Source organism: Olea europaea, unplaced genomic scaffold (genome assembly GCF_002742605.1).
Source record: "Olea europaea var. sylvestris unplaced genomic scaffold, O_europaea_v1 scaffold2648, whole genome shotgun sequence".
NCBI lineage: Eukaryota > Viridiplantae > Streptophyta > Magnoliopsida > Lamiales > Oleaceae > Olea > Olea europaea.
The window spans coordinates 81,217-93,550 of record NW_019244837.1 but is presented as its reverse complement, the minus strand read 5'-3'; the positions used below and the strand labels follow the sequence as shown (position 1 = coordinate 93,550).

At 35.2% G+C, this 12,334-nt stretch overlaps 1 protein-coding gene across 2 annotated transcripts; it reads left to right on the top strand.

The window, feature by feature from the left end:
- Positions 1–3,117: 3,117 nt before the first annotated feature.
- LOC111383268 (2-methoxy-6-polyprenyl-1,4-benzoquinol methylase, mitochondrial) lies at positions 3,118–11,594 on the top strand. 2 transcript variants are annotated; one of them, XM_023007345.1, is made up of 8 exons: positions 3,118–3,584; positions 3,730–3,856; positions 3,985–4,046; positions 6,679–6,837; positions 6,937–7,081; positions 9,447–9,518; positions 9,832–9,940; positions 11,273–11,594. In XM_023007345.1, the coding sequence occupies exons 1-8, from the start codon at positions 3,482–3,484 to the stop codon at positions 11,372–11,374; spliced, it is 879 nt and encodes a 292-aa protein (XP_022863113.1). In that variant the 5' UTR covers positions 3,118–3,481; the 3' UTR covers positions 11,375–11,594. The 2 variants fall into 2 exon arrangements, with proteins under 2 accessions (XP_022863113.1, XP_022863114.1); XM_023007346.1 differs by lacking the exons at positions 3,118–3,584; positions 3,730–3,856; positions 3,985–4,046 and adding exons at positions 6,028–6,218; positions 6,376–6,509.
- Positions 11,595–12,334: the final 740 nt, after the last annotated feature.

Genomic DNA, 12,334 nt, shown 5'->3' with positions numbered 1-12,334 from the left:
GGCCTTTATCTTGAATTGCCCAGTTGGGCTTCATTCTTTGGGCTGCACTTTTAGCGTGTCAACAGCTGGTGAATTTAGATCACAAGCATTTGATGATTATTGTATGTTAATTGGGATTGAAATTGAACATTCAGTTGCACATGTTCATACACAAAATGGTTTAGCGGAATCGTTTATTAAACGTGTACAACTTATTGCTAGACCATTACTTATGAAAACAAAACTCCCAACTTCCGTTTGGGGTCATGCCATATTACATGCTGCATCATTGGTTTGTATAAGACCAACTGCCTATCATCAATATTCACCTTTGTAACTTGCATTTGGTCATGAACATGATATTTCTCACCTACGGGTTTTTGGTTGTGCTGTCCAAGTTCCTATTTCACCCTCCACAATGTACTAAAATGGGTCCCCAACGAAAACTTGAGATTTATGTGGGTTTTGATTCACCATCTATTATTAGATATTTTGAACCTTTAACAGGTGACTTATTTACTGCACATTTTGTAGATTGTCATTTTGATGAAATAACTTTCCCAACTTTGGGAGGAGAAAAACTACATCCTGAAAAACAAGATATAATTTCTTGGAATGAGACAACTCTATCTCACTTTGATCCTCGCAGCAATCAATATGAATAAGAGGTTGAAAAAATCATTCATTTGCAAAGAGTTGCAATTCAACTACCTGATGTATTTGTTGACAAGAGAAAAGTGATAAAGTCATATATTCCAACAGAAAATATTCCAGCAAAAATTAATGTCCCTGCAGGACAATTTGTTGTGGCATATGAATCTCAAATACGTCAGAAGCGTGGTCGACCAGTTGGTTCAAAAGACTCTGTACCTCGAAAAAGAAGAGTACAGGAGAAAAATCAACTAAAAACTTCAGAAAAAATCACATTAGAAAAGATTGATCAATCAAATATTGAATGTACGGTTCCTGAAGAACCAGAGGTGTCCGAAAATAATGAGATCTCAATAAATTATATGATATCTCATAAATTATAGGAACGAAATAATATTGTTATAGACAATATTTTCGCCTTTAACATGACTATTGATATTATGCAAAATGAGGATCTGGAACCACAGTCTGTTAATGACTGTCGAAATAGAAATGGTTGGCCAAAATGGAAAGAAGCTATACATGCAGAATTGAATTTTTTGGAGAAACGAAAAGTGTTTGGACTAGTAGTTTGACCACCTGAAAATGTAATCCTTGTTGGATGCAAATGGGTTTTTGTACGAAAGAGAAATGAGAATAATGAAATTACAAGATACAAAGCCCGATTAGTAGCTCAAGTTTCTCCCAGAGACCGGGAATTGATTATGAGGAAACATATTCTCCCGTAATGGATACCATCACTTTTAGGTTCTTAATTAGTTTGACCGTGTCACAAGGGCTCGATATGCGCCTTATGGATGTAGTAACTGCCTACGTATATGGTTCACTTGACAGTGACATATATATGAAAGTCCCTGAAGGATTTAAGGTGCCAGGAATAAATGATATATGTCCGAGAACTATGTTCTCAATTAAATTGCAAAAATCATTATATGGATTGAAACAATCCGGACGCATGTGGTATAATCGCCTTAGCGAATATTTGTTGAAAGAGGATTATAAAAATGACGATATCTGCCCATGTGTTTTCATAAAGAAAACAAATATTGAATTTGCAATTATGGCAGTTTATATTAATGATTTAAATTTAATTGGAACTCCTGAAGAGCTCAACAAAACTGCATATTATTTGAGGAAGGGATTTGAGATGAAAGATTTGGGGAAAATCAAATTTTGTCTTGAATTACAAACTGAACATTTTCCAGAGGAATTATTTATTCATCAATCTACTTATACAGAAAAAGTCTTGAAACGCTTTTATATGGATAATGCACATCCATTGCCATCACCTATGGTTGTTCGATCACTTGATGTGAAAAAAGATCCATTTCGTCCACTTGAAGATGGAGAAATGATTCTTGGTCCTGAAGTACTATACCTTAGTGCAATTGGAGTATTAACTTATCTTGCAAATTGCACTGGACCTGACATAGTTTTTTCTGTAAATCTCCTTGCAAGATATAGCTCTACACCAACTCAAAGGCATTGGAATGATGTTAAACATATTTTTCGTTACCTAAAAGGTACTATTGATATGAGACTGTTTTATTCTCAAAAGTTAGGATCTGCTTTGGTGGGATATGCAGATGCAGGTTATCTCTCTGATCCACATAAAACTAAATCACAAATAGGATATGTGTTTACACGTGGAGGAACAGTTATATCATGGAGATCTGTGAAGCAATCCTTGACAGCAACATCCTCAAATCATTCTGAGATTATTAGAATCCATGAAGCAGGGCGATAATGTGTATGGTTGAGGAATATGATCCATCATATCCAATCATCATGTGGATTGACTTCAACAAAAGATAGTCTAACAATTTTGTTTGAAAATAATGCAGCTTGTATTACACAACTCAAGGGAGGCTGTATCAAAGGCGATAGGACGAAGCATATTTCTCCAAAATTCTTTCATACACATGAACTTTAGAAGAATGGTGACATTGATATTCAACAAATTCGCTTAAGTAACAATGTGGCTGATCTATTCACAAAAGCGCTGCCAACATCTACATTCAAGAAATTAGTTCATGAGATTGGAATGCGTCGATTCAAAGATTTTCAATGATCAATATCAGGGGGAGTAGCTGTACTTTTTTTCCTTCGCTTAGGTTTTGTCCCATTGAGTTTTCATAGCAAGATTTTAATGAGGCATCATTTAATTTTAATACTCCAAAATAATTGTACTCTTTTTCCTTCGTTTGATTTTTTTCCCATTGGATTTTTATCAAACAAAGTTTTAATGAGACAGATATTTTGTAATATGTTATTTAAGGGGGAGTGTTGTAAATGAAAAATCCATTAAAGTTTATTGGTGAATGACATTTGCAGCCCTGTAACCCTAAAAATTATTACCATTATATCCTTGATTCTTACCTATAAATATGAGGCTTTGATTTTCAATAGTACATAAAAAATTTATTTAATATTCTCTACTCTCTTTGAATTTTCTCTATTCTCTTTTCGTCTCATTTTATAACACATCTAAGTTTATATCAATTTTGATGTCACTTGGAAAATAGTTACATCACCGGCACCCCATTTCCTCCGCCATTGACACCACCATTTTCTCACCCGCAAACCGAACCTAAAGGATAAATCAAAATCGAAGATCACTTCAAAGATTTCGAATCCAAACGCTGATTTCTCCAGCCCTAATTTTTCCAGTTGGAGACCAGACACCCGGCGGTATCCAGTGCATCCTCTACCGTTCATCCCTTACGGTGCAGAATGCCTAAGTTTATCACTCTCTAGGCATAGAAGCAATTCCTCTCACGGAGATAACCTAACGTTATTTAGTTCTATACTGAACATTTTCTGCGAAAAGTCTGAAAAAATTTGGGGTTTCATGGCGACAGCTTTACGATCGATTGCTCGTAGCTTGAGGAAGAATAATATACAGCCGCTTAACAATTCACGTTCATTTTTGCACTCCCATGCCACCAGTTTCGGTCAGTTCCTTCTACCTTCCAATACGCGCCCATACATATAGACTCATAGAGACATCTACTCTTGTGTGTGGTTCTGCGTACTTATATAGTACAGATCTATAAATTTTTGTGTATAACTGATTTTAGAATGGCATTCTTGTTCCAGGTTTTAAGGAAGTTCGGGAAGAGGAAAAGAGCCAAATGGTAGGTAACGTTTTCACAAGCGTGTCTTCAAGCTATGATCTTATGAATGATGTGATGAGTGGTGGTCTACATAGATTATGGAAAGACAGGTTATTTTTTGCCCCCCTTATAATTTTTGGTGATTAGGTTATCGCTATTAGTTAATGGTCATTCACAGTTGCGTGTGATAATTGTATATATTCTCTGTGGACTGTGTTCTCTTGTTAAAAATGTGTAGGTTGGTTTCCAAGTTGAATCCATTTCCAGGAATGAAGCATCTTGATGTGGCCGGTGGAACAGGTGTGTTATAACTATATCATGCTTGTGTTATTCAGTTGCTATGTTCACACATATATAAGATTGATTCTTGCTATTAAATTGTAAAGAAATTGATAATTTCCTCTTATTCCATAATGGAGAAATCTTACAAAATAAATAGAAGAGAGAACATAATCTCAGCGTCTAATCATGGGATATGGTAAAATCTTTTCTAAACTAATTCCTCTAAATAAGGTAAATAACTAATTTAAGAAAACTGGGAATTTAGGTAACAATCTACCCAAATCCTTTATTGAAGGAAACAATAATTAGTAAATCCCATACATAGATATTTCTGAATTTCCACACTCCCCCTCAAGCTGGGTAATAGATGTTTGTCATTCCCAGCTTGAGATTCAATTCTTCAAAGTTTGTCCAAGGAAGGGCCTTGGTGAGAATTTCTGCAATTTGTTGGCGAGTGGAAGTATGTTGAAGAGTTATGGTCCTATATCTATCTTTTCCTTGATGAAGTGATCATCTATCTCAACATGTTTGGCCCTATCATGGCGTACAGGATTTTTTGCTATGCTTATTGTTGCTTGGTTATCACAAAACATAGTCATTGGTTCTTCTACAGAAATGCACAATTCACTTAGAAGTCTTCTTACCCACATTCCTTCATAAATTCCATGAGCCATTGCTCTGAATTCAGTTTGAGCGCTGCTTCGAGCAACTACTGATTGAATTTTACTTCGCCAAGTTACCAAGTTTCCCACACAAAAGTACAGTATCCTGAAGTAGATCTACGGTCTGTAACCGAACCTGCCTAGTTAGCGTCAGTAAACTCTTCAATCTTCCTGTTTGAGTTCTTCTGAAAAAGTAGCCCTTTTCCTGGTGTCATTTTTAAATACCTCAAGATTCTATAAACAGCTTTCATATGTTTCTCTGTAGGATTGTTCATAAATTGACTGACAGTGCTTACTGAAAATGGTCTAGCGTGGGAGAGATAAATCAACTTGCCAACAAGTCTTTGATACCTACCCTTATCCACTGGAGCCCTATCATCCTTGTTTCCAAGTTTGATGAATCCATGGGAGTTTCTGTCGGCTTGCACCCTAACAAGTTTAATGAATCCATGGCAGTGGCTTTGTTCCTAAAATTCTTCCACGTACTCCTTCAAGATCCATGTTTAATCCTATGAGGAATTTAAACACACGTTTCTTTTCGATGATGTTCTTGTGCATAGCTTCATCTCCAGGACATTTCCACTCGTACACTTCAAATAGGTCAAGTTGTTGCCAGATACTTTTGAAGGAATTGAAGTACTGGGTTGCAGAAGAATCTACCTGCCGCAGATCATGAAGGGTACTCTCAACAGAAAATAGTTCTGGTGTATTTTCAAAACTTTCAGAACTGGAATATGTTTCTTTGACGGCATCCCAAATCTCTTTTGCTGTACCACAGAGAAGAAAATTTTCCCCAATTTCGTTGGTCAGAGTTAATAAGTGAGGACATTACCCTGTTATTTTTAGATTTCCAGATTTTGAATGCTGGATCTTCTTTCTTTGGAGTGGTCATTGTTCGAGTGAGATAATCATCTTTGCTTTTTCCACAGATGAACATCATCACATATTGGGACCATTGGAGGAAGTTGTGACCGTTCAATTTGTGGCTGGTGATGGGACGAGGGCTGCTCTCAGATCCTCCATTAGAACTTTTGATGACAGTTTCAATTTCAAAATCAACTTCAGACGTGGAGCTTTGCCTTTCAGTTGCCATCTCGTATTTTGTCACGAGGAAGAAAAGGATTTAGAAAAGCTCTGATACCATAAAGAAATTGATAATTTCCTCTTATTTCATAATGGAGAAATCTTACAAAATAAATAGAGAAGAGAACATAATCTCAGCCTCTAATCATGGGATATGGTAAAATCTTTTCTAAACTAATTCCTCTAAACAAGGTAAATCACTAATTTAAGAAAACTGGGAATTTGGGTAACAATCTGCCCAAATCCTTTATTGAAGGAAACAATAATTAGTAAATCCCATACATAGATATTTCTGAATTTCTACAAATAGTATTGATATGAGTTGTGAACTGCTTAGTATACCACTCTCTGAATATTGTTCTTTTTTAGGAATCAAGAAGTCTTAACAGAAATGAAGGAAATTTTTTATGTGCTGCATGAATGCTATTATCCACAAACTCTTATTGTATGCTACTTCTTCCAATTTTTGAGTTATCGTACTCGAGGTCTTCTTCATATGGGATTCTTCATAAAATGAATCCTGCTATGATGAGATGTTGAGCAACCATAATATACTGCCAAAAAAATTTAATCTAATGTGACTGTAATGAATGGCTAAACAGAGGTTCACCCGTCACTTGTCATTCTAGCTGCAGAGCAGATATGGGGCAATTTTTCGTACTTGTGCTAAACAGAGGTTCACCCGTCACTTGCCATTCTAGCTGCAGAGCAGATATGGGGCAATTTTTCCGTACTTGTAAATATTGAGATTCCACGCTGATCTAGAAAATCATCTATATTTTATATTCAATTTGGATGTTTTTCCTTCACATGCTTCTCCCATCACTACATTTTCCTTATTGCACCTGAGCTTGTTTAATTGACATGGTCTCATCTCAATTAAGATGATTCTTCTAATTTTACAGGGGATGTTGCTTTCAGGATATTGGAAAATATAAATAGTGTCAAAAATAGGGCCATGCTAGATGTTCATGATGACAATTTGCTGGAAGAAACCAAGATATATATATGTGATATCAACCCGAATATGTTAAATGTAGGGAAAAAGCGAGCTGAAGAGAGAGGTAAGTTAATACTCTATTTAGGATACTTTGACCAGGGAACATGTTAAATCTGTGGCAAGTATTTTGTTGAAAGAGGCATTTTCTTTTTGATACATGCAGGTTTTGGAGATAATAAATCTCTCATTTGGCTGGAAGGAGATGCAGAAGCCCTGAAGTTTGAAGATGATTCAATGGATGGTTACACAATTGCTTTTGGAATTAGGAATGTCACACACATAGAAAAAGCTCTAGCAGAAGCTTACAGGTTATCTTCTGGATCAACTTTTTGTATTTGTTGTTGCATGTAGTGTTACTTACTCGGGCAAAGGATCATTTCTTAAAAGTATGGAATGATCAAGCTGTGAGTTATTATAGAGTTCACTGTCTAATCATTGTATAAGGCTGCTGATTATCATTGAAAGCTATTTGTTGCTAAGAAAATATATTTAAGTGCTTTAGTTTGTTCCAATTCTTCTTCCAGGTACACTCTGTCCATGCCCTTATCGATTCAAAATTCCATCTTCTTCCTTGAAATTAGGAAGATGAATAGAACTAAATGTGTACAGGTGAGTGCACAGGGTGGGTATGGGGGTTCTCTAACATGGAGACACATTAGTACGAACACAAATTATTTCTCATTGGTTTGCACTTGAAGGATTATTTTTTGGAACTAGGAATTCATGCAGAATCAAACAAAATAAATGATATTACCCAATGATCCAAATTCTATCTCCCTTCTTGAATCAGGAAGGAAAACAGAAATAAATGGTTACATGTAGGAAACATAATTAGGATTTTTAGTTGTTTACTTTCCAAATTGGATACTGATTTAGGAAACATAATTAGGAAGATGGATTATTTTGTAAAAGGATTTTTGGGCCTATAAAAAAAGGATTTTGTCCTTGTGGAAATTATTGAGTAATATGAGATTTAATTTATTAGGTTTTCTAATGTTTTCCATAGGTAGTTTTAACCCTATGTAAAAGGGGGGCTTATGCTTTTTAATTTTTAATAGTTAGGGACATAGATTGGGAACATAGATTGGGAACAGAAAATTGTTTAGAGACACGTCGCTACTTCGCCAAAGGTTGGGCTAAATATGCAATTTACCCTTAGAAGAATGTGCATTCCCTGTGCAAAAACTAATGGCACGTTTGGACAGAATCTATCCGAAAGGACCAATTGTGCCAAGAATGCTAAGTTTTTGGACCATCCGTGCCAAATTTGAAAGGTTTGGACCAAAAATGCAAGGGCAAAGGTTGGGACCAATTGCTTGAATTTCCTGCTATACAATGTTTAATTGACTCTAGCATGTGGACTATATAAGTGAAAGAAGGGTAAATTTCAGGTTAAAGCTTTATACTTTTGACTTTTGTGTAAATTTGGTTTACCTAGTTGTAACATGATCATTTATCTTCTCAAAAAGGTCGTATCTCTATTGCTTGACTTTGATATGTCTTGTACATGCATATTAATGAATCACACAGAGTAAAGGAAGAGCGAGAATGAGAGATTGCTCGAGATATGTAATTTCTTAGAATATTATTTGGCCTATAAACTGATATAGTATTTGTAAACTTAATGTATTCGCTATTAATTTACTTTTTATTCATAGACGCGTGTCTTCTTCCTTTAGAAACATGTACACGTTATGTTATGCTGTGCTTTTTCCATCTTGTTATTCAGTCACTAATAAGCTTGAAGGAGGTGAAATATTGACAACCAAAGTATATTTCGTTAAACCTTCATGGATTATTTGTAAATCTATGAAGGCAAACCTTATTTGAGACTGAAGAATTGTTCTATTTGGTCTCTAGGGAAAATGGGCCATCAGAAAATGGGAATGCTTAAGTAACATGTAGTAGCACAGACACCCACACAGAGTATATTTTATATAAGCCTGAGTTTTTAAAAATTGAAATTACAATCTTAGAAAAAAATCTTAGAGAGAATTTTCAGCAGTCTACTTATTCATGAATCTGCACTGTTATTCATCTTGAAAAGAAATTCTTATATATTCCTCTTTTTATGAATTTACTGAATACCTCGTCAGATGTTGTACAGAGTTATATACAAGTTCATAAAAGAGGGATGTTGCAGAAATTTAATAATCTTTACTTGGGATGAACTATTAATCATCTAGCACCTTATAAAGAACAATGGGCTACCACGTCTTTATAGAAAATAGACATTCATTTTTTCATGGGTAACTTTTATGGTACTGTAGATTTTAATAGATTGTAGCACTAGTACAGACCCAATTAGTATGGTTTATAGCTTGGCCCGTCTTTGGAGTTTAGCATCATCAGAACCTCTTGGCGACTTGTTTATAATCTCGCTGATATATGTTTTGACTAGTTAAGAAATTTCTTATGTTTACTTCAATGCCACTGTTTCGTATTGGATTGAGAATAAGCAGGATCTGAAGTATTCTATTGAAACAATAAATATACACCCTTAATCCCTGTTCGATTAATCCATTTACGCTCAGCAAATAAAACCCCCACCTTTTCATTTTTATTTATGGTTTTGTGGTCAATTTCCTATTTTGGTCCCTTTCCGTTCTCTTGTAGATAGTGCCATTGTGATTATTTATTTATTTATTATTATAATTTTTTTTTTTTTTGCAGAGTACTTAAACGGGGAGGACGAATTCTCTGCCTTGAACTGAGCCATGTGGAACTCCCAGTGTTTAAAGAGTTGTAAGTACTTTTAACGACTAGCTCCTTTTATGCGCCATATACATGCTGTTGAACATTTTATCTTATTTCACTTACTGTGGGCACTCAAACTGGGTTCATTTGTATGAACACAGTTACATGAAGTTGTTGTTTAGTTGATACACATAAAATACTGGTTGCTTAAACTGTATTTGTTTGATTAGGTTTTAAATAAGTCCTGGATACTTTAGCAAGAAGTTCCTCAAATATCACTTCATTCTATGCAGTTTTCATGCATCTTTAACCATCCTTTGACTTTGTATAGGTATAATATGCTAAAGTTTCCTCATGTCAGGTATGATTATTACTCATTCTCGGTCATTCCGGCCTTGGGAGAGCTAGTTGCAGGCGATCGAGAATCTTATCAATATTTGGTCGAGAGCATTCGTCGTTTCCCTTCACAGGTAAAGTGCTTGAATTGGTCACAATAACAGCCAGAGTCTAGTGGGTGGTCCATGGTATGGTTGTGACAGTGCAAAGCCATCCGTTTAAGAGCATGTTTGATTCCCATTTTTTTTCAAAATACATTTTTCTCTCTTCTTTTCAACCACACATTTTTCAATAAAATAATATTACACGCAAATTCATAACTTTTTCCTTATTTTTAACAATACATTCTTCATCAAAACACTATTCCAGAATACATTATTTCCCAAAAAAAGGGGCTCAAACATGCTCTAAATCCCACCCAAAAAAAAAAAAAAAAATTGAAATTAATTTATGCATGCTTTTATATTAGAATTGTTGCGTCTTTTTGATAATTGAGACCTGAAAAACAAAACCTATTGAATTTACATTGATGCGTGCTCTTATATTATGATTGTTATTACCTCTTATGTTTTTCTTTTTTGGTTTGAGGGGTGGGGTCATGGGCGTGTGCATGTGCATGTTTTACTTGGGAAATTCTGATTGGTATTGATCATTGAATTGTAAAAGAAATAAACACACACATATATATTTATATATAAAGAGAGAATTTAAATTCAACTCATAATGTGCATTAAATGATAAAACTAAATCACAAATTTAGATATCCATTTCTTCTGCAAAGAACTAAGCCTTGTTGGTTATTATGCATTGATTTGTGTGTTCTCCCTTGTACATAGCCCTCTTCTTCGTTCTATCTGCATCTTCGTCTAGTTCTTTTATCTTCAAGTCATTTTGTCATCTTGTGCTTGATGGGTGATGTTATAAAGAATGCTAGTAGGTTCATGTTTGACCAACTTCATCGTCCAAAATTAAACAAGATGCAGAACTGGTGTATCTATTCTGATACTACGCATAAAAAAATCAGTGTCTAGAGTGGTGGTGTAGGCTGGAGTATTTACTTGCAGCTTTCTGATTATACCAACATTATCTCACACAGTCACAGTGACACTTTGCGTCTTAAGCAAAGCATAAATTCTTGTGTCTATGGACATTTATCTAAGATAATTTTTTAAAATTTATTCTTATGTAAGTGAACACTTGTTATGACTATGATAATATTTAGCCCCTGTTTGGTTTGGATAGAAACTAGTTTTTAGTAGATTTTGATAAAAGTTGGTGAAATGTGTGGTTGAAAAGTTGATAAAAGTTGTAGATCCCATGAATTTTGTGGTAAAAAAATGAGTTCAAAAAAATGGGGGTCAAACAGGGGCTCAGTGAGGTTTATATGTTCAGTTTCTTTGAGACTAGTTCTTGCCTTCGTGGTTTTACCCATATTTGTAATGGTAAATTTTATTTTATGCATGCAGGAGAAATTTGCCTCAATGATTGCAGAAGCCAGGTTTCAAAAAGTTGAGTATGAAAATCTTGTTGGAGGTGTCGTTGCCATCCATTCTGGGGTGAAGTTTTAGGATTATACGCTATCTTCTGTTCTTTCTTACCGCTTCTTTTTCTGTTTTCATTTTTCCCTTTTGTTAGTTCAAGTTAGTTATCAGGCAAAAAATCTTTATCTGGAACAAAATAAACAGGGGTTCTGGATGTCCCTTTTTGTAACTTGAAGAAAGTTGTTGGACTAAGTTATTTCAATATGAGAAACATTACTTAAATGATCTATTGACTGTATATTTGGTATGCTGGACTTGATTGGGTCGTACTTGAATGATCTTTCATTATTTTAAGGGTAGTGCTACATGTGTACTTTCCATATGCATAATCGTTGATGTCGCGGAAATCTCTCGATAGATCTTGATTCCGGGCTCAGAAAACAATCAAACGAACATCGGCTCGATCCAAGACTTTAGCCTTCACTTTGGATAGTCCTCATTCTCTCCATCCCCACAAAGGAGAAGGGATGGTGGTGGTATAGGAAGAAGAAGAGGAGGCAACAATGGTGGGAATCACTCCAACAAACCTCCCAAGTCGGCTACCCCTCAACCCTATCGGCCCTCTCTTCCACACACAAACTCACTCAGAATTGCATGTTCAATTATCCACATAGAAAACGGCTGGAATAGATGGATATATATAGGTATAGTTTAGGTCATTCCAATTGGGCTTAAGGTTCACTAAGTGAGCTACCAATTAACTTAAATTAATGGGTTAATTTTCAACTCCATATTAATCACTAAATGGTCCAACTAACCAAATAATCATTCAATCCAAACTCGAGCCATTCAAAAGTGTAATTCGTCTCCGAGTCGAGGCAAGTCCATGGTGTCGATAAATAATTCGACAACTGTTTTAAATCATCGCCCGGGATTATTGGGTATCAAAAAACCCAACAATCTCCACCTTGATACCCGATAATCTGCAAGTAACCAAAACACAAAGTGCAAACTTGCACAATCAAGGTAATCCAATAAAATTAGTAT